Genomic DNA, 23,951 nt, shown 5'->3' with positions numbered 1-23,951 from the left:
CTACAGATTCAATGCAATCCCTATCAAACTACCACTGGCATTTTTCACAGAACTAGAACAAAAAATTTCACAATTTGTATGGAAACACAAAAGACCCCGAATAGCCAAAGCAATCTTGAGAACGAAAAATGGAGCTGGAGGAATCAGGCTCCCTGACTTCAGACTATATTACAAAGCTACAGTAATCAAGACAGTTTGGTACTGGCACAAAAACAGAAATATAGATCAATGGAACAGGATAGAAAGCCCAGAGATAAGCCCACGCACATATGGTCACCTTATCTTTGATAAAGGAGGCAAGCATATACAGTGGAGAAAAGACAGCCTCTTCAATAAGTGGTGCTGGGAAAATTGGACAGGTACATGTAAAAGTATGAAATTAGAACACTCCCTGACACCATACACAAAAATAAACTCAAAATGGATTAAAGACCTAAGTGTAAGGCCAGACACTATAAAACTCTTAGAGGAAAACATAGGCAGAACACTCTATGACATAAATCACAGCAAGATCCTTTTTGACCCAGGTCCTAGAGAAATGGAAATAAAAACACAAATAAACAAATGGGACCTAATGAAACTTAAAAGCTTTTGCACAGCAAAGGAAACCATAAACAAGACCAAAAGACAACCCTCAGAATGGGAGAAAATATTTGCAAATGAAGCAACTGACAAAGGATTAATCTCCAAGATTTACAAGCAGCTCATGCAGCTCAATAACAAAAAAACAAACAACCCAATCCAAAAATGGGCAGAAGACCTAAATAGACATTTCTCCAAAGAAGATATACAGATTGCCAACAGACACATGAAAGAATGCTCAACATCATTAATCATTAGAGAAGTGCAAATCAAAACTACAATGAGGTATCATCTCACACCGGTCAGAATGGCCATCATCAAAAAATCTAGAAACAATAAATGCTGGAGAGGGTGTGGAGAAAAGGGAACACTCTTGCACTGTTGGTGGGAATGTAAATTGATACAGCCACTATGGAGAACAGTATGGAGGTTCCTTAAAAAACTAAAAATAGAACTACCATACGACCCAGCAATCCCACTACTGGGCATATACCCTGAGAAAACCATAATTCAGAAAGAGTCATGTACCAAAATATTCATTGCAGCCCTGTTTACAATAGCCAGGACATGGAAGCAACCTAGGTGTCCATCATCAGATGAATGGATAAAGAAGATGTGGCACATATATACAATGGAATATTACTCAGCCATAAAAAGAAATGAAATGGAGGTATTTGTAATGAGGTGGATGGAGTTAGAGTCTGTCATACAGAGTGAAGTAAGTCAGAAAGAGAAAAAGAAATACAGTATGCTAACACATATATATGGAATCTAAGGGGAAAAAAAAAAGGTCATGAAGAACCTAGTGGCAAGATGGGAATAAAGACACAGACCTACTAGAGAATGGACTTGAGGATATGGGGAGGGGGAGGGGTGAGATGTGACAGGGTGAGAGAGTGTCATGGACATATATACACTACCAAATGTAAAATAGATAGCTAGTGGGAAGCAGCCGCATAGCACAGGGAGATCAGCTCGGTGCTTTGTGACCACCTAGAGGGGTGGGATAGGGAGGGTGGGAGGGAGGGAGATGCAAGAGGGAAGAGATATGGGAACATATGTATATGTATAACTGATTCACTTTGTTATAAAGCAGAAGCTAACACACCATTGTAAAGCAATTATACTTCAATAAAGATGTTTAAAAAAAAAATAAAGGCAATATAGTAATATGGGACCTACTTTATGTGTCAAAAAAAAATTTTTTTTTTATGGATTAGTCTGGAAACCCAGCAGAGAGAGCCTGGCATAGCATAAGCCCTGAACTTGTTAATAAATGTATGACTGTATCCACCTACAAATAAACTTAATATCTATGAGAAAGTGTACTGCAAATGCTAAAGGTAAATTTAGAATATAGCTATTCTGTACATTGGGGATTTGCTATATTTGTCTCCTGACCAAGCAAACACACAGACAGATGACTGTTTTCGTAAGCAGCTGTTACCTGAAGGAAAATATTTATTATATATGCAAGTCTTATGCTAAGCTATACAATCATGATTTTTCAGAATTTGAATTAAATTCCTCTTTTCATAAATACTCAATGTTGTTTTTTTTTTCTCTAGGACTGCCTGTTCACTTATATAAAATTAGAAGGCAAAAAATACTGAGAAAGTAACTACAAGGTACCATACTGTTATGCCAGAGAGGCACACAAATCAACCCATTATTTTGAGTCCCACAGAATTCTAACCTTCTGAGTGGGAGTTCTATTGTTGACAACAATTACAATTTGAAAGACTCTATTTCCAGAGAAACAACCGTCTTGTATCTCACCAAAACCAAACATTTTTAGTCACAACATTCTACCATCCCCTTCTGGCATTTAACCATTTGGTGCTGGGAAAGCAAATGAATTCCTACACCGCACTGGCACCTGGAGCTGGAAAAGCCTTCAGAGATCACCTAGCAGTGCAGACCCTTCCCCTGTGAACTGAGAAGTCTTGGCCAGGGTTGTTAAGAGGTCTGCCTAAAGCCAGAGTGGCAGAGGCGGAGTTAGAACCTAGCTCTCTTCAACTCCGAGTTCTACTGTTCACTGTTCTACCTCAGTTCTCAACCTTTTTGCAATCAAGATATAAGTGACTTTTCATTTTTCTCTTCTAATTGTAAAAGTATACACAATACAAACACACACATACACACACAAAATCCGGGAAATTCTTAACAGGGACTATACAAGGAGAGGAAGGAATTAAAGGTGGCTTCCATTTCTCTTGTGATGCATCTCTGTATAATTATTATTTGTAAACAATAAGTACGTGTTAGTTTTAGTTTTGAAATGACGAAAAAGCAAATATTTTTTTCAAAAAGACACCAGGGGAATACCCTGGCGATCAGTGGCGATCCAGTGGTTAAGACTCTGCACTTTCACTGCCGAGGGCGCGGGTTCGATCCCTAGTCGGGGAACTAAGATCCCACAAGTCATGCAGTGCGGTGCGGCCAAAAAAAAAAAAAAAATCTGAAAAAAAGACATCAGAATACAAGAGAATAATATAGCGTAGGGATTCTCAAGGTTGGGTCTGGGGATCCTTTAAAGTCCCCAAACCCTTTCCAGGGGTCTTCAGGATCAAAGCTATTTTCATAAAAATACTACAACATAATTCCTACGTTTTTTGCCTTTTTCATTCTCATTTTCTCACAGTGTGCAGTGAAGTTTTCCAGAGGCTCCGTGATGTGTGATACTGTAACAGACTGAATGCAGAAGCAGATAAAAGGCTCCAGCTACCTTCTACTGAGTCTAACATTAGAGAGGTTCGCAAAAATACAAAACACTGCCTCTCTTACTATTGGGGGAAAAATACAGTTTTAAAAAATGTTATGTTAACATGTAACAGGTTTAATATTTTTAGCAAATAAATATCTTAATTTCTCAGTTTTAATTTCTAATACAATAAATATCAATAGTTATTACCACATAAGCAAAAGCTCTTCAGAGTCTGCAATAATTTTTAAGAGTATAAAGAAATTATGAGACCAAATAGTTTGAGAACTGCTGTTATAAACATGCCATTTAACATGAAAAACAGTACATTATTTAAAAACTTTATTATTACTTAACATATCACTTCTAATATTCCTTTCAGCTGATGTTATACCAGTGTGACAAGCAGTTGAAAACACCACATGACCTTTGGGTTGGACACTACCCTCTCCAGGAAACTCTTCAAAAGGCAAATAACTCTAGGAAAAATAAATATAGCCTATAATGAATACCTTAGGGGAATCATTTATTAGAGGCTTGGGGAATCATTTATTAGAGGCTTGGGGTTTTTTTTTTTTTTTTTTTTTCGTGACAGGGATACTAGATAGTTGATAAAAGGCATCTAATAGGATGCTGAAAGGAAAAGCAAGTGCCAGTCTGGAAGTGACCTGAACATCCTGGAAACTGAAAGGCTATTATTGTCAGAATATACAGAGCACAACCAAGAAGGGAATGAAAGACTCTAGGGGTAAGCAGAGGTCAATCAAAGGCTTTTTGCTAAGTATATTAAGGACTATTCTAGTGACCGACTGGACAGATGTGGGGACTCTGGAAGAAGTAGAACTCAAGGACAACTCCCAGGTTTCTGGCTTAAAAAAACAGGGAGACAGTGTTGTCATTAACAGAGATGGTAAATACTGCAGGAGGAGCAATTCTGGGGCAAGAGATATTGAGTTTGTCTTTGCATTAGCTGTATTTTAAGTGCCTCAAAGACATCTACTTGAAGATGTCCAGCAGGTAGCCAGATCCATCTGGAGTTCCAGAGATTCCAGGATAGAAATGTAGGTTCGGAAGTTACTGGAATATTTCTTCACCTTTAAGACAATAATGATTGTACCATGGCTTAGATTTTTGTTAGGGGTGGGTGAGATCATTATTTTACCAACAATATGTGGTCACATATTGTTTTATTTTCATAACCAAATTTTCATTCTCAACAAATAACTGAAAACATACCACGTCAGGACATTTTGTGTTCACATTTTCTATTTTGCTAATTTCTTCTCTATTACCTTCCTTTTCCTTTGTGTGCATTTATTTTTATATTCTTATCTAACTTGTTGAGATGGATGCTTAGCTCATTGATTTTAAGTCTTTCTTCTTTTTCAAACTTGATTTAAAAGCTACTCATTTCCCTCGAGGTATTTTAGCTGTATCTGACAAGTTTTTTTCTTTACAACTCAGTGGTTTTTCATATATTCACAAAGTTGCCCAACATTCATCACTACTAACTCCAGAACATTTTTATCACCTTAAAAGAAAACCCATACCCATTAGCAGTCACTCTCCCTTCTCTTCCTCCCACATCCTGGCAACCACTAATCTATTTTCTGTCTCTATTTTGCCTCTTCTGCACATTTCATGTAAATGGAACCAAATAACACATGATCTTTTGTGGCTGGCTTCTTTCAAGGCTCATCCACGGGGACTTCCCTAGTGGTCCAGTGGCTAAGACTCCACGCTCCCAATGCAGGGGGCCCAGGTTTGATCCCTGGTCAGGGAACTATATCCCACACTCCACAACTAAGAGCCCACATGCCTCAACTAAGGATCCCACATGCCACAACGAAGACCCCACATGTCTCAACTAAGACCCAGCGCAGCCAAATAAATAAATATTAAAAAAAAAAAAAAAAAGCTCATCCATGTTATAGAATCAGAACTTCGTTCTATATTATGGTTGAAAAATATTCTATTATATGGATATATAACATTTTGTTTATCCATTCATCTGTCGATGGACTTGGGTTGTTTCCACTCTTGGGCTTTATGAAAAATGCTGCTACGAACATTCCTGTAACAAGTTTTCATATGGATGTCTTCAATTCTCTAGGAGTGGAATTGCTGGGTCATATGGTTCTGTTTGACATTTTGAGGAACTACCAAACTGTTTTCCACAGTGACAACATAATTTTATATTCCCACCAGCAAAACAAGGTTTCAAATTTCTCCATATCCTTGCAACACTTGTCATTACCTGTGCTTTTTGATTATAGCCATCCTAGTGGGTGTGAAATAGCATCTCATTGTGGTTATGATTTGCATTTCTCTGATAACTAATGCCATCCAGCATTTTTTCATGTGTTTATTGGCCACTCATATAACTTCACAGGAGAAATGTCTATTCATATCCTTTGTGCATTTTTTAATTGGGCTATTTGCCTTTCTATTACTGAGTTGTAAGCAGTCTTTACATATTCTGGATACCAGACGCTGTATCAGATAAATGACTTACAAATATATTCTCCATTCTGTTGTCTTCACTTTCTTGATAGTATCTGAAGCACAAAAAGCTTTAATTTTGATCAAGTCCAATTTACATATTTTTTTCTTTTATTACTTGTGCTTTGGGCATTATATCTAAGAAACCACTGCCTAATCCAAGGTCGTAAAGATTTATGCCAACGTTTTCATCTAAGAGTTTTGCAGTTTTAGTTCTTACGTTTAGGTCTGTGGTTCATTGAGTAAATTTTTGTGTATGGTGTGAAGTAGGGGTCCAACTTCATTTTGTTGCATGTGGATGTCCAGTTGTCCCTGCACAATTTATTGGAAACTGTTCTTTCCCCATTGATGTTCCTTGGCATCCTTGAACACAGATTTGTAGGTTTATTTTTTGGACTCTCAATTCTGTTGTTGATCTACCTGTCTATCCTTATGCCAGTACCAGTCTCTTGATTACTGTAGCTCTGTACTAAGTTTTGAAATTGGGAAGTATGAGTCCTCCAACTTTTTTTTTTTTTTCAAGATTTTTTGGGCTATTCTGGATCCCTTGCATTTTCATATATATTTTAGGATCATCTTATCAATTTCTGCAAAAAAGCAAATTGGAATTTTGATAGGGAGTACACTGAATCTGTAGATCCTTTTAGGGTGTATTGCCATCTTAACAATATTGGTCTCCAATCCACTTATTCAGAGGATGCCTTCCCACTTACTTAGGAATTTTAATTTTTTTCAGTGATGACTGATTTTCAGTATAGCTACAAGTTTTAGTATGCACCATCTGTGCTATCACTCAGTTTTAAATGCATTCTTATTTCCATTACGATTTCTTCTTCTTTAACCCATAGATCATTCAGTAATGTGTTTCATTCCCAAACATGTTTTTTATATAAATATGTATATATGTATTTATATTTTAAAGTTACCTTTTTGTTACTGGTTGCTAGCTTAATTGCACCGTGCTTCAAGCATTCTGTACTATTTCAAAACTTTTTCAAAATTTAAGTTTTGCTTTACAGCCCAGTAAATGGTCAGTTTTCATAACTTTTCCATGTTTGGCTTGAAAATAATGTGTATTTTGCGGTTGTTGGGTACAATGTTCTGTATGTATCTATTAGGTCAAGTTTGTTAAATACATATTCAATCTTCTATATTTTTTCCCTCCTTTCTTGTTCTATCAATTACTGGAAGATATATTAAAATGTACTACTTCGATGATGGGTTGGTATATTTCCTCTTAAAGTTTTAATTTTTGCTTTAAACATATTGAGACTATTAGATGAACACAAACTTAAAACTGCTTTATTTTCCTGACATACTGAGCCTTTTTCTCTATGATGTCATTCTCTTGATCTCTAGTAATGACATTACTATAAAGTCCATTTTGTCTGATGTTAACAGTTTTGGGTTAGTATTTGTCTAGCATGTCTTTTCTCACATTTTTACTTTCAAACTTTCTGTATCCTTTTCTTTTAGACATATCTTTTATAAATAGCATTTTTCCCTTTTTAAAACCAATCTAGCACAATCTCTTTTTAACTGAAGCACTTAGTTCATGAACATTTATTTGGATTTATAGTTGTCATCTTTTTTTTAGCCATGCCATGCAGCTTGTGGGATCTTAGTTCCCCGACCAGGGATCAAACCCAGGCCACAGCAGTGAAAGCCTGGTGTCCTAATCACTGGACTACCAGGGAATTCCCAGTTGTCATCTTATTTTGTGCTATGTGTCATACATGTTCTATGTTGCTTTTTCTGCCCTTTACTGCTTTCTTATTTGACTAGAGTTTCCAATAAATTTTAAGTTATAAATATAGTTTCTAATTCTTTTACAAGCTATCTAGTAATTACAACATATATTCCTAACTTATCAATTCTAAAAATATTCATTAGGTTTAGAATTTCTCCAAGTGAGAATCTTGCTAGTGGCAAACTGCTTTTGATGATCTGAAAATGTCTCTATTTCGTGTATGTTTTTAAACTTTTCACTGGACATAGCATTCTAGGTAGGAAGTCATTTTCTCTCAGCAAAATGTAGAAAACATTCCAGTTTCCTGACTACAATCATTGCAAGTGAGAATCAGGTTTCAGCTAAACTATCCTTTAGCTCACTAATTCTATCTTCAGCTGTGTCTAATATGGTATAAAAACGCTTGAATTTGAACCCATCACTCAGCTTCAACAATGATCAATTCATAGCTATGCATTAAATATTTTAATTTTAAATATTTATTTGATCAAAGCAGAGCATGCACATAGTTTAAAAAGTCATGTAATATAAATGACAAAATAAGTAGTTCCTGCCCATTTTATACAATCTTCCTCCCCAGAGGAAAGTATTTTCTTTAAGCTGTATCTTTTGTAATTTACACATCTCTATATAACTTTAAAATATCCTGGTATCTTTTGATTCATCAATTTTAGACATTATTCACCTTCTATTACGGAGGGTAAGAATTTAGCTCTCATATTCCCCTCTGCTTCTTGTGCCAGCCCTCTAAGAGTTTTGATTTTTTGCTTAAATCAATATTTAGTGTTCCCATGACTATCACACAATCAATTTTTAAATTTCAATTATTTTACTTTCCATTTCTAAATAGTCTACGTGGTTAATTTTCAAACCTGCTTGGCCAATCTTAGTTTCTTGTTCTTTGCACATATTTTCTAGCCTTTTATTTTCTTATACAGACTAAACAGCTTTTTAGATTGTGACTGAGAAGTCCATTTTCTGATTGTTGCTCCTGTCTACTGTTCTTGTTCACATCGCCTTGTTTCTCTGTGAGTTTCGTTAGTTTGGATCGAGCTGCTCATTCCCCTTAAATTTTTATTTTTGGGCTTTCTTTTAGACCTGATAAAGGTAAGTACCTCTGGAAAGGATTTCTGCCAGGCACTCTGGGGACCCACCAACCTGGAATCGCTCTAAGTTACTCACTTTAGGTTTTCCAATCAAATAGTGAGAATTCAGGCTGCAACCTAAGGGAGGACTTGTGGCTTCAAAATGTCAGTGGTGATTTCCTCTCTCAAATTAGTGCCAAGGTTGGAGACAGCCGATTTTCCTGGGGAAGAGTAAGTTTATTTCCCATTTACCTTTACAGCGCATTCCTTTGGGATTTCAGGTTTATTCGGTGATCCCCTACTGGACTTCTTATCTTGGACAGAATGGGCTCTTTCTTTTCTTCCCTGTATCTCTGGAAGCTACAAATCTAAAGCTTGTGTCTACCTGGCTAAGCAATTCCTACAGGGCAAAGACTGCTCTCCTTGACTCTGGGTCCTGACTTCACTCATTCTCTAGTTCTAAAAGCTCCTTACCTTCCTGTCACCTTATTAACACTTTTAAGAAGTAACTGTTTTTTAAAAAATATTTTATACAGATTTTTTTTAATTATGAAGGGAAGTTTTCAGGAGAAAGTTTGATAAGCTCCTTAGAAACAGGAATCCCATTTTAGGTACTTTACAATGGACTGTTGCTAGTCTTAGCAAATAAATATTTTAAAATATTTGTGAGTGTGTTTATTCCTTTGCTATTTATTCTATTTTGCTCTTATTTCACAAGATTGTATACGGGCAGGTTGGTGACATATTCGCATTTTGAATCTATTACCCCATAGCATCTACCACCTCTCTTCTATGTTCCTTGGATATTTAACAAGTGAACTAAGAAATTTATTCTTAACTTAATCACCCTGCCTCCAAAAATTTATAAAATTTTGTAGTGTAACAAATAGTAAACAAATGCAAATCAAAACAAACATAAAATAGCTACCATTTCACCTGGACGTGAAAATTAGGAAAATGACAAAATCAGGGAGAAAAAAACCCAGAAAATCTTAAATTAGGCCCTTTGTACACAAGTATCTGATTAAAAGACACACCAAAGGCCTTTTAGGGAGCCATCCAAGTAACCTTAAAAGCTTTCAACCTGCAAGACCAGAGCACAAATACAAACACTGCTTTAGCAAAGTACATCTGATTTAAAATACTAAGGCCTTGAATCACTTTGAGTAGTGGCTAGGAAAACAGAGAAGGGATATCTACCAGAAGAACTAAAAAAGAACTATAAAAGAAAGAATCAGGGACTTCCCTCGTGGTCCAATGGCTAGGACTCCACGTTCCCAATGCAGGGGGCCCGGGTTCTATCCCTGGTCAGGGAGCTCGATCCTACATGTCAGAACTAAAAGATCCGGCATGCCGCAACTAAAAGATCCTGCATGCTGCAATGAAGATCCTGCACCAGCATAAATATCCAGTCAATAAATATCCAGTCTACCTTTTAATTTGGCTGACACAAACACACGTGGTGCTGAACTGAAGTACTCAACACCACAAAGTCAGAAGGCAACAGTAGGGTAAACTTGGTCAAGGCTTGGTTCTGCAAGCGTGTGCAATCTTATGGAAATAACAGACAGGGACACACATAAATACAGAAGCAGAGTATCACGCCCTTTAAGTACGAACAATGATGGCCTACTAACCAAATTCAACCATTCCCAAAATGCTACTTCACCCTTGAAGGATGAAAAATAATCCAAAAAAATGCAATGCTAGTTCCAAAGTCAATTTCCAGAGGAGTCCAGAAATGGTGGTTGAGTCACAGGAGCACAACTGAAATCAGTGCATAGCATCTCCTGATGAAGTATATGGCATTACTGGACAGAAGATTATTTTAAAAAGAAATCACTAAAATACACTGTCAGTGGTAGATCTGGAGCTAATGAAATTCCAAAGATGAAAGCCACTTACTGTGGCTTTCACATTCAAAAATGTTACTTACCTAATCAGAGTTAATGTAAGTCTTTCCCCTGATACAACAAACAAGCTAACTCTCATAACCATTCAAAGATACACAAGTTAAACAAAAGGCTTAATAGATAACAAACCTGAGTGCCCAACGGAAAAAGCATGGGCTCTGGAATAAAATAAACTGGGGTTCTGGTCTCAGCTGTAGTACATACTGTACAATAAATTACTTCAAATCTCCATGCCTCAATCTCCCCATTTGTAATTTTGGGACCAGTAAAAAATGTGGAGGTTGCTGTGAGAAGTGAGAATTAACTTATGGAAAGACCCAGCATCATTCCAAGTACACAGATGGCATTCAACAAATGTTGCTTCCTATATGTCCTTTTTACAGCATTTTTTAGCAGTAGGGCTCAATATTAATCAGGGTCCTAAAATTAGCAACGGTTACTTACACTCCTTCCAAAAGAGCAATTGTCATTTAGTAAAAAATAAAGGGACTTCCCTGGTGGCACAGTGGTTAAGAATCCGCCTGCCGATGCAAGGGACACGGGTTCGAGCCCTGGTCCGGGTAGATTCCCACATGCCGCGGAGCAACTAAGTCCATGTGCCGCAACTACTGAGCCTGCGCTCTAGAGCCTGCGAGCCACAACTACTGAGCTTGCGCTCTAGAGCCCGTGCGCCACAACTACTGAGCACGTGCGCCACAACTACTGAAGCCCACGCACCTAGAGCCCGTGCTCCACAACAAGAGAAGCCACCACAGTGAGAAGCCCACACACCGCAACAAAGAGTAGCCCCCGCTCGCCACAACTAGAGAAAGCCCATGCGCAGCAACGAAGACCCAATGCAGCCAAAACTAAATTAATTAATTAATTAATTAAAAAAAAATAAAGAATAACTGCTCTTTCAGAAGGAGCTTCAAGAAGGTAGGAGGGTCAACAGTGTAAAATACTACAAAGAAGTCGAATCAAATAAGAATGGAAAAAGAGTCAGTAGACCAAGCCATCAGAAAGTCAGTGATGGCCTATGGAAGAGCAGTTCCAGCAATCAGAGTAGGATGAGGAGGAGAGGCAGGAAGTACAGAATAGTCATTAAATAAACTTAGCATAAAGGGAAGGAGAATGAGCAGCACCTGAGAAGGCAGTGTGTAGACCGGATCGGTATGGTTTTATTACAGGACAGGGCTGAAGGGAAAAACAATGGAAAAAGATTAAAGCTATAGGAAAGACGTGAAAATGAATGGAGCAAAGTCCCAAAAGATAACTGTGGGTGGTGTAAGTTGGGCGGGGGTGGAATCAAGATAGCAGAGACCAGCCACATCTGTTTTTCCTGAGATCAGCACAATGTAGGAAATACTGGGTACAATTGCAGTTGATTCTGTAATAGAAAAAACAGAAACGTTAGAAAGCTCATCCCAAGTAGCCTCTATTTTATCTAGAGCAAAAGCCGAGATCATCTGTTACAAGTGAATGGATACAGTTGATCATACAAGATGAGAGAAAATTTCAATTCCACTGAATTTCTAAAATTGGGTACAAATACTGTATTTTCAAGAATATCTCTGAAAAAGAAACGAATGATTATGGCCTTACTACACTATTACAAGTATTGTAATAGGTACTCCACAAGTGTTGCCACATTTGCTTCTCAGGAGAACCCAGTAAGTAAAGTGTTATGTTTTCATTTTATAGATCAGAAAACTCAGGTTCAGAAAGAAAACATAAATGACCCAAGATGACACGGATAGTTATGTCTTACTCCAAATCCCTTTTTCAGCTATTCTACCATATTTGTTCCTTTAAAAAGATTAAGTCATATAAATACCATATGATAGCTCTTATATGTGGAATCTAAAATATGGCACAAGTGAACTTATCTACAAAACAGAAACAGACTCACAAACACAGAGAACAGATTTGTGGTTTCCAAGGGGGAGGAGGGAAGGGAGAGGGATGGGCTGGGAATTTGGGGTTGGTAGACGCAAACTATTACATTTAGAATGGATAAACTACAAGGTCCTACTGTATAGTACAGCAAATTATATGCAGTCTCCTGGGATAGACCATAATGGAAAAGAATATTTAAAAAAGAACGTCTCTATGTGTATAACTGAGTCACTCTGCTGTACAGCAGAGATTGGCACGGCATCGTAAACCAACTCTACTTCAATAAAAAAAATTAAGTCACAGGGCTTCCCTGGTGGCGCAGTGGTTGAGAATCTGCCTGCCAGTGCAGGGGACACGGGTTCGAGCCCTGGTCTGGGAAGATCCCACATGCCGCGGAGCAACTAGGCCCGTGAGCCACAACTACTGAGCCTGCGCGTCTGGAGCCTGTGCTCCGCGACAAGAGAGGCTGCGATAATGAGAGGCCCGCGCACCGCGATGAAGAGTGGCCCCCACTTGCCGCAACTAGAGAAAGCCCTCGCACAGAAACGAAGACCCAACACAGCCATAAATAAATAAATAAACCCAAAGTTAAAAAAAAAAAATTACAAAAAAAAAAAATAAAGTCACAGACTACTCAGGCATAAAGAAGCAAATTAAAGTTAGAAAAATAATTCCAATCAAGACTACGTAAGAACCTTTAAGATTAAGAGAAGTGAACTGAAATGACCCTATTAGCTAAAAAGTTTATTGGGGGGAGGGGGGGAGATGAACAGGCAGAGCACAGAGGACTTTTAGGGCAGTGAAAATAGTCCATATAATAATGTAATTGTGGATACATGTCATTACAAAATTTATCCAAACCCACAGAATGTACAATACCAAGAATGAATCCTAATATAAACTATGGACTTTGGGTGATTATGATGTTCCAATGTAGGTTTATCATTTGTAACAAACGTACCACTCTGGTGGGGGATATTGATAATGAGGGAGGCTGTGCATTGGCCGGAGGGGGGGCTGGGGGGGGGCCCAGAGGATACATGGGAAATCTCTGTACCTTCCTCTCAATTTTGCTGTGAACCTAAAATTGCTCTAAAAAACTAAGTCTTGAAAAAAAGTTTATCAAGATATCAAGATATATTTTGGATGATGAGTAGTGAGGCAAAGAAGTCCTAAAGATTAAAAGCTATATAATAATTCAATCATAATTTAGTGGAAGCCTAAATGAAATAAAACAGCAAGGAAGTAAAGACAATGAAGACTTTTTCTAATTACCTCCTTTTAAGGTTTCTAAACCAAAGTAATACAACGCCCTCAAATGTATACTAACCTAAGTTAATTCTATGAGAATCTGATTAGATTCAAACTATGGGTCTGGATGAGCCAGCTGTGGAAAAGAAAACCCTTCCAAAAAGAACTGAACATTTAAATTGTTAGATATGTGGTTTAAAGTGCTCCTGATGAACAATGAATTTCCAAGTGCCTCCAGTTTGATTATACATGTGTATATGTAATATTTAATGTCCCTTTTTTCTGAAAATCTGAAGATATTCAGGGGCTAGTTTTGAATTAAACAAAGGGATGGGGAAAAGAGACAAGAAGTATGAAGGAACAGGCAGCTAGGCATAGCAACAGAAGAGTAGCAGAGAAGGAAGACCTGGGTTCTTGCCCCAGGCCTATAACCAAATCACTTACTGGTAATCTTGGCAAAAACACTTAACATACCTGTTTCCATTTTCCTGTCTCTATATGAGAATAAAGATACTTGTCTAAGGGCCTCGGAAACAACCCTATGAAGTGAGTACTATTATCTTCCCCAGTTTATAGATGAGGAAACTGAGGCAAGAGAGATTGAGAGACATGCCCAAGGTCACACATGTGATAAGTGGCAAAGCTGGGATTTGAACTCAGGCAGTCTGGTTTCAGAGGCCATACTTTTAACCACTTGTTATATTGCCTACCTATCAAAGTTGTTAACAGATGTGAGAAGATAGGGAATTCTATAAGTACTAAATATTATTATTAAATCTAATATTAAATTAACTAACTCAAACAAGTTAGGACGCATCAAAAATTAGAAAACATAGTTGTGGACAAAATGATTAATGGCTTTCACTTATTGGGCCCCTATTATGTGTCAGATAGTAAAAAAGCTGTTTTAATTAAGTTATTTTATTAATATTCACAGAACCCTGCGAGGTTGTTGGCATTTAACAAATTAGAATCAGAGTTAACTAAACTGAATCTGAAAATTTAGGGTTTTTTTTCTAATCTATAAATCAATGAGTGACATTAGGAAAGTCGCTTAACCAAGCAATCCCATAGTTACTTCATAATGGGGTGCTGGGAGGTCACATTAACATTTAAACTAAATATTTACCACAGTGAAAAGCTAGAAACAATGCAAGTGTCCATAAATTATGGGATACCCATATGATAGAATATTTTATACTAAAAAGCCAATGATTTTTGAAGTCTTTTTAACAACATGATATAGTGGATATCTGATGTTTTGGGCCACACAGCAACATTCCCTTTTCCTATGGGTGGGCTGATTTTCTTTACCTCTTCCCACTGTGCACAATCTTGGTAATATGTCAACCTTGGGGGCTTCCCATTATCTTCACAGGGCAGCCCACCACTTCTTCCTAGGTACCACCAGGGGTCTTATCCACACCACCACTATACACCTAAGAAGAGCTTCCTGAGGACAGAGACTTTTCCACTGATGACCTTTATATCCAGAAGGCCTTGTACAGAAAATCAACAAGTTCTACTTGGTTTCTACTTCTAAAAGGCAGGTAGTGAGTCTATATGGTAAAAGGTCCACTGTAATGTTAAGTGTATGAGCTACAGAGTCAGATAGTTGGGCCTAATTTTCTCTTTTGATACCAACTGGAGAAAAGTGCTCTGAATAAGCCTTCTTACACAGTTCTAAGGAGAGGTATGTCTGGGCTTTGAGTCACAGCACAATAATAGGTAGAGTGGAAGGAGAAAGGAGAACTCTTTCATATTTTTGTATGACTTGAATTTTTTAATGGTCAGCATTTATTCAATGAAATGTAAGTCTTTTAAAACAAATTATGCAATTAAAAATTTTTTTTTAATTTTTAAATAAACAATAGGGAAAAAAGAAGACCCCTGAAAGTTACTGATTAATAATTATCATTACAATTCCAAAGTCTGTTTTGGCATCTAAACCCCCTAGACAATTCCAACCAATCTCACTTTTCAAATTCTAGACTAATAAAATCTCTTTTAATTACAAATGTACACTTTTACAAATAAAATCTATCTTTGGAAGCTAATCTGAGAACCAAAAATATAAAATTATAAACCTAATTATACTCAAAATTTTGAGAAGTATTTACATGCGAGGCCATTAATTGTATCAGACAATAGTCATCAACTGGAGATAAAGCATTCTCCTGAAACAGCACAATTCTGATTTTCAAATACTTGAGATTATCTGCACTTATACCAAAGTGAAGCATAAAACACTCAAAATCACTAATCTGTTTATTTTAATTTTTAAAGTGTGTGTGTGCGCACATAACACCACACTTGGGGTGAGAAAGTGTAGAACCTGGAAAGAAGTGAATAAGCAAACATGAAACATGTCAACTCAAAAAGGTTGTAAATCAACATCTTAAACAATGACCCAACAATCTTTTGGGGAGAAGCCACAACTAATTACTCCAGGCAGCTCTGGAGTTTATACCAAATCCTGAAGTTTATGCCAGGATTCCGGCCCAGGCTGCCTAGCTCAAGTCAGGCATTCAAATGCTCTTAACCACTATGCTCTCCTGGATCATCTCAAAGCTTTGGTTGAACATCATGGCCAAGGCATTTAATTAAACATGAGCCATTCATTACCACAGTACTATACCATTAAAAGCAATGCCATTTTTCTCGTCAAACGTCTCATCAAATGTAGTGACATTTTGTGGTGGAACTGTTTTCCTTTGGTAGCAACCAGAAGAAAGCAGGGTCCATGTTGTGTGGTTTATCCTTAACTCAAAAATTTGCAAAAAGAGTTTGAGAACCACTCTTTGGCATGAAAGTTCAAAAGAATAACAAAACACAATGCAATTTCTCATTTAGACATGTGCCAGGAACAGTACTGCCCCGAGGGAAGCAAGAGAAAAAAATATTATTTTTACAAAAGTATATCTATTAGATAATCTAACATAGCTTATGGGAGAAAGAAAAACCACTGCAAATTCAGGGTGCATAATTTCAAGCAGAACTTTTAACAAGAGAAAAATAGGCAACGAGGAGAGAAAAAAAAATAGAAATGTCTTTGCAGGTTAAATAGAGATAGTATCACCTCTACCCCCAATCACTGTCTATAGCAGGGCTCAGAAAACTAAGACCAAGGGCCAACTTGATCCACTGACTGGTTTCATAAATAAGATTTTATTGGAACACACCTCTGCCCATTCATTTACTTATTGTCAATGGCTGCTTTCAAACTATCATGACAGGGTTGAGTAGCTTCATCAGAGATGATACAGCTATATATTTACCATCTGCCTCCTTAAAGAAAAAGTTTGCCAACACTTATTTTATTTCTTTCATAAAACTTAACACTATCTAAAATTATTTATTTTTTGATTTACTCAATTATTGTCTGACTTCCCCATTGGAATGCAAACTTCATGAAGAAAAAGACTTTGTTCTCCACTATATTTCTAGCACCTAGAACAGTGCATGGCATGTAAAAAGCACTCAGTAAAGATGTTGAATGAATGGCATTTATTGAGAGAAAGGAGAACAAACATTACCTATCTTCCCATTCTCTCTTTGTTGCACTATTCTCCCCCCGAATCCACCAAAACAAGTCCTCTCAATTAACCATTGGATTTATCATGTTGATAAATCCAATGGTTAATTCTCAGTCCTCATCTTATCTGACTCACCAGCAGCACCTGACCCAGTTGGTCTACACCCTTCTCCATGCGACTCTCATAACACCACATTCTCTTAGTTTTCATCCTACCCTAGTGGCCCTTCCTTAGTCTCCTTTGCTGGTGCTCTCATTTCCCCAACCTCTTAATGCTGGCATGTTTCAAGGCTAAGTCTTTGAGACTTTTCTCTCAGTCCACACTCATTTCTTTGTTAGCTCATCTAGTCTCATGACTACTCTTAGGCATTTCAAACTTAACTAGTCAAAATCCAAAACCATTCTCATCTTTCCCCCAAAAGCTGCTCCTTTACAGTCTTCACCATCTCAGTAAATGGGAATATCATCCTTCCAGTTGCTCAAGCCCCAAACTCTTGGGAGTCAACCAACTTTCATCGTGTTACACCCAACATCCAATCTACCATCAAACCCTGGTGGCTCTATCTCAAAAATATATTCCAGGTTCATGATCACTCCTCACCACCTCCACTGCTACCATCTTAGTCCCTTGACAGTTTCCCTGCTTCCACCCTTGCTCCCATACAGTCTACTCTCAACAGAGCAGCCAGGGTGATGATGTTTAAAATGTAAATCTGCAAGTTGCTGCATGCTCAAAATAACTTGCTCTAATAGCTACTTAGCTGCCTTTCACACTCAAAGTTAAAATTCTTACACAATTTGGTCTCCTGAAACCTTTTTGCCTCTTTGTTCCCTCCACTCCAGATACACAGGCCTCCATGCCTATCCTAGAGCATATCAACCAAGCTTCCATTTCAGCGCCTTTACACTGGCTGAAAGCTTGGTCTAACTTTATGAACCAGGACTCCTGAAGCAGGCACTTCCATGAACTATTGTGTCATCTAATTCATGTAACAACTCTGTGAGGTAGGTGTCAATACCCCCACTTTACAGATTAGGAAAGTGAGGTTTACAGGCCACCTATCTAACAAGTGATGGAGTTGGGGTTCAACTTCCATTAGCCTACACAGAACATGAGCTCTCAGTGCAGTTTTGGGGGCCTTGGAGAAAAGGACTCAGTCAGTGATATTTCTCTGAAGTCCCAGTGACTCCATGTGCGTGTTGACAGCTAGAGAAGGATGTGAGAAAGGGCAGGCAGACAGACAGGACGAGAACCAGAGAGGAAGTTACTCAAACCAAGAGTGGAAAGTTTCAAGGAAAAGGGAGTGGTGTCAAATGGAAGTGAGAAATCCAGAAGCCCAAGGACCAAGCACATTCCTCACAGTAAACCACATCTGTGGTAGACAGCGACTCTGATCTTGATTTAATTTTTTAAAAAAAGTATCTTCTCCTGCCAATGATATTGGCCGGAGATATCCCTGCTAGGTACTGCCACTTGTCTGCAGCAAGTGTGTGAAAATAGTCTGTAGTTAAGAATGTGATTCAGCAACACAGCTTCACACCTAGGTTTTCCTCTGGCCTAGTCAGACAAAGTTTGTGCGTGCGGTGGGGTGGGTTAGGGGGACGACTGCCCTTTAAATTTCAGAAGGCAAAGAAAACAGCAATTATCTTCTTCCTGACTCCCTGTGGCGGTGTGGGACCACCGCTGCCTACATCCCAGATATTCTGTAAGAGGTCAAAGCGGTAGCCAGCGGCAGCGGGTGAGTGTCGGGCCTCGCCCCAAATTCTTCCAGCAACATTTCGCCTATGCTCCATTCCTCTACGTCCCAGTCACGATACGATCTCCTCATCCCCATCCCCCAGCCATATCCCGGTCTGGCCCCAGAAAAGCCCCACACCCCGCAGTGGCCCGGGCATAAAGACCCCGCCTCACCACGGCTCCCGCCACAGCGTGGACCAGGCTTTCGTAGGACAGCACGGAAGCCATAGGTGCGGTTTCCGCAGACCCGGCCACAGTCTTCTCGCAGGAGCCGCAAACAGCCGAACGGGGTAACAAACGCCGGAGCCCCGGGCGGCAACGTCACCAGCTCCAACCCCTCAGGCCCACCTCCTCGAGAACTACTTCCGGGTCGCAGGGCGTCCGCCCAGTCTCCCGGCCGGAGGCCGCAGGGGAGGGACGAGGGAAAGACGGGACTGGGAACGCCCCTTGGCTCTGATTGGTCCCCGGGCCTTGCGCGGGGCGGGGCAGCACGGTGCTGCCCCTACCACGCGGAGCGGTGGGTCGGGCCGAAATTCAGAACGGGATGGGTCAGCTCCGACTTCCCCTACGTTCTCGGGACCTGGCCGGTCGTACTTCACACCTACTGCAACACCGGAGACTTCAGAAAACCTGGACAGCCTCCTTTTTCTCCACTTTTCTCCATAAGACAAGATGGAGACAAGCAAGATGGGGGACTCATCTTCCTGTTTCTTTTGAAACTTTACTCGTATTTTCTCTTGCCAGTATTTTTAGTCACATTTTGGTCAAGAGGAAATAAATGTTGATTGGGCAAGGTTCTCCCCTCTGAAAAACGCTGGTGGGAAGAGAACTTGAGCTTCAGGAAATCAAAATGATCAGATGGAGGTGGGAACAAACTAGTAGGCACCCAGGAAAATCATTTGACCTCTTGGTTTCCTCCTTTGTGGAATGACAAGTGTTAATACCGTGAGGATTAGAAAAGTTAATTTACGTAGACGTACTTTATAAAATACCGAAGAAAAAAAATTTCCATGTTACAAAGCGAAAACTCAAACTACACAGAACTAGAAAAATCACATTCTACCCCTCACCCACAAAATACTGAGACACACCAGGTTTCAGGACTTCAACCTCAATTACTCGAGCACCATAGCACTTTTATAATATCCTTGCTGATAGTCCTTGACTGCTTGCTACAGCCAGGCCCAGTGCTTTACGCCCTTTATCACATTTACTCCCAAGAGAGGGCCCCAACAATGTTTACCTGGTCATGTTTTCACAAAATTTGCAGAAAATATTTTAATTGCTATTGGTTAAGACCCCTTTCCACTTAAACTCCCTTTCATTTACAGTGGTGCTACAGTGACGACAGCTAAGTTAAAAGCAAGTTTGGGCACACAGTTGGATTTAGAGATATTTATATGTATTAATACAGGTTACTGCTAGACGTCCTATTTTAGGAATCGCTTCCAGGAATACTCCCACCACTCCCTAAGGTCATCACATGAGGTGCAGGTCCAAAAGTCAAATGAAGATAGGATTCTGGCAGTGGAACATAGAAGCTTGTCCGCTGTAAAATTTAACCAGAGGACTCAGTTCTCACAGACTCCTACTTAAATTGGAAGCCCTCTCAAGAAAAAACTGGATTATGTAGCATACAGATTTATAAACACACTTTACAAATACTTTCCCTTTATGATGGTAATTGAACACAATACTTTTCAGAATTCCCATTTGTCAGGTATGACCTAGAGCAGACAGCACATCCGTGTGAAATCTTTTGCATCCCAGCTATCAAAAAATATTTTGATCAAGATGGAATTATCTGTTCTATTGAAAACACAAAAGTCATATAATCAGAGTAGGCAGAAAATGTAGCAATTCCATAGGTATATCATTTATTAAATGGAACTCTCTCTATAGTTGTGATGTTTGAGATATTTCCAATTTCTAAAAATCGTAACATTTTGCTCATTCTAAACATTCACTTTCACATCTCAGTATTCCTAATTATATACTGTTTTTCTTAAAGAGGGCTCCCTGAATTATATAAGCATTAAGTCCCACACTACATAAACGATATACTAAAAATTTAGCATCATTCTGTTCACACCCATACCATCATTACAAAATAGTTAAAAATAACCTAGCCATAACTGATTACCTTCCTATTTGTTTATACACTGCCATATGGTCAGGTTACTTACACCGAAACCTGAAAATTTCCTCGTGATCTGCGAGTGAACTACTTAAGGACATCCTGATTATATACCAGATACCTAGAATTTCATAGCACTTACACACGAGTTTATGCTAATTCTATTTACCTCCTCACTACTCTGGTTCCACCTAATACTTAGAATCCATAGTTTTAAAACATCTGCCAACACTACATGCCTTACTCAGTTTAGATTTGACTTCTTGAAGTTTACCAGCTATCCTTAACTATATTTTCCTATGTACTTTAGGGAACGCCCCCACCCCCCCAACTATATGCACTCCAAAGTATGCTTTATTAGTTGTAAATATTGGTACATACTAAATTTTTAAAATTACTGCACCAAACTTTTTAAAACTAATTTTTTATTGTCCCTCTAATTGGGCCCATCACAAGTGGACTAATAGCACAATTATGCCATCAGACTTCTATTAGGAAAAACCCCCGTGGAGGTGCATTATCAGCACCAATGATATGATATGCCTTATTTAACTAATGCCCTTCAGATGTACATTTAGTTTTCAATTTCTTAAATGAACAATTCTGCAAGAAGCAACCTAGTACACAGAGGGGAGGCAGCAGAGCACAGAATTCAGGAACAAGACATTTGAAGCCACACGCCTGATGAGAATCTCAGCTCCACAAATCAACAACTATGTTATCTTGGACAATTTACCTAAGTGCTTCAGTTTCCTCATCTATATAAAATGGGGAGGAGTACTCACCCTTGTGGTCATTACCAGAATCAAGTCAATACTTGCAGAATAAAACTGCTTGGCACAGATTAAGTACTACTCACCTGATGTATGTGCCTACTTGGGTGCATTAATTTTAGATATGAGCAAATCTCTAAAATACTGCTTCTCCCTTATCCCATTAGGCCAGTATTTCCTAGTGTGGCAGATTGCTAGTTGTTACTCTGGGTCTTTTCTCCATTTCTCTGCAGTAGTAATTATTTTTGTTGGGCACATGACCACACAGCTATGGAATATTTTCTAGGTTTACTTGGAGCTAAATATTGTCTCAAGACAAAACAAAAATGACCAATGGGATATGAGGACAGAATGTTAATTCCATGGATTAGCATCAGTATCTCAGCATACACTTCCCTGGTGCCTTCTCCAGTTTTTTTTGGGCTAGATGAGCACCAAAGCAAGCACCTTTGAACACGGCAATGGAAGCTCCCTTCTGAATATGGCACAAGTGCTTACCTCTGAACTGTGACCTGAAGAAATGTAAAGCTCTGTTTTACTTAAGCTAATATATTTTTAGGGGTCCTTGTTAACACTGTATAATCTAAAGTCTACTGTGCTTAGTAAATACCTTAGGATTAGTGATAGAGACATAAAAGAAATAGAACATGTGCTGAAAAAAAGGGAGTGGTGGTGGGAAGAGTCAATATACAGTCTGAAGCCACACTTTATTTTTAACATATCTAGAAATATCCGATAACTATGTATTTTTAAGCAGAAAAAAAGTCCTTTAGTTTTCCTTCTTATAGCATCATTGGCACAAGAACAGAACATTTCTGGTTTAGAAATGATGTTCAGTTTCTACAAAAATGAAGATGTACTTTGTATTAACTTAAAAGTCTAAAAAAGCATAGGATACATTTTCAGACCAATTTTACTTTTACCCGCTTACGGTAATATGTGCAATGTTAGAATGTACTTAGGTAATGTGTAAATCAAATGAAAAATCCAGAAGCAGCTGGTCCTGAATTACAGCACACACTGGAAATTTTGAGAAAGGAGAACACATATTAACAAAAAGAACACCAGCAAGCTCAAACTCAAGTTTATATGCTGAGTATTTTTAAAGGGTTTAAAAAAGCATAATCAGCATACAGCTTTTTCTCACTTAACAGATGCATTTCTATTTGCTTGCGTACAGCAAAGGGTAAAAACTTGAATCAACTTACTTATGATTTCAGAAATGTATTCCATGGAATTTACTTCACTGCTCCTACCATTGATTCTTCAAATAAGCAAAGTACAGAGGGTCTCATCCCTTGAAATTGCTTTTAAACTAGCACTTTACATTGAAAAATAAGTAGAAACCTAGCAATTCCTGGTACAGTGCCTGGACTTAGCCTCATTTAATATAAGAATTGGATGTACAACAGAAAATTTATCACTTTCTTTATCCTTGGAGGAGAGGGAAGGAATAAGGAGAGGTGGGGGCATGGCTGCAGTATTTAAGAGCTGAATAGAACAATGCATCTTTCACAATGCTGAGAACTCCACAAAGAAGAACCACCATGAATCTCATCAATTTTTTTAGTTCATGCTGGATTAGGAATTTAGATCCCCCTCTTTGTTTATCAATTAATTCAAACTTCTCCAAAAATTAATACTACAAGATAAACTCTAACTGCAATAGGTTATTTCCTAAGTAGGAGACCAAACACCAAAGGGAATCCCTTCTTCCAACATCTTTTGGTATGTTTTCACCAAAGAGGAAATCTAACACTTAAATATGAAATCTCTTGGCCAAGTAAGAAACTACAGCTATTATGGGTATTACCCTACATAGCCACTATTTGTATTACATATTAAATTAAACCCAGCGCTAAATATGCTTGCATAATTATGCTGTGAATGATGATAGCAGTGATGACGCTAGTGAAAAAGCATCATCTTTACCCCAAGAAGAGTAAGATGAAAAAAATGTGAAAACAAGTAGAAAGCAGACAAAGAGTTAGGCATTTTCTGATCTGAAAAGAACATTTTAAACATAGAAATACAAAAAGAAAAGTATTCCCTTATTTCCCCTGTGTGGAAATGTGAAACATTTATTTTAGATATCAAACAACA

General features: G+C 38.3%; 1 protein-coding gene across 3 annotated transcripts in view; it reads right to left on the bottom strand.

Moving 5' to 3' along the window:
- The window catches only part of SLC25A17 (solute carrier family 25 member 17), a 53,102-nt gene extending 33,839 nt beyond the window's left edge, over window positions 1-19,263 (bottom strand). Inside the window, exon 1 of one of the 3 annotated variants that reach the window (XM_061204906.1) lies at window positions 19,113-19,263. In XM_061204906.1, coding sequence (XP_061060889.1) covers window positions 19,113-19,166 — 54 coding nt within the window. In that variant the 5' untranslated portion in view covers window positions 19,167-19,263. Of the gene's footprint in view, window positions 1-10,665; window positions 10,802-19,112 lie in introns of those variants that run through there. The other 2 variants (XM_061204910.1, XM_061204907.1) reach the window with 2 other exon arrangements.
- Between the last annotated feature and the right edge of the window lie 4,688 nt (window positions 19,264-23,951).

Source organism: Eubalaena glacialis, chromosome 11 (genome assembly GCF_028564815.1).
Source record: "Eubalaena glacialis isolate mEubGla1 chromosome 11, mEubGla1.1.hap2.+ XY, whole genome shotgun sequence".
Taxonomy (NCBI): Eukaryota; Metazoa; Chordata; class Mammalia; order Artiodactyla; family Balaenidae; genus Eubalaena; species Eubalaena glacialis.
Note: the sequence above shows the minus strand (reverse complement) of the source record. Positions and strands in the feature narration are given on the sequence as shown.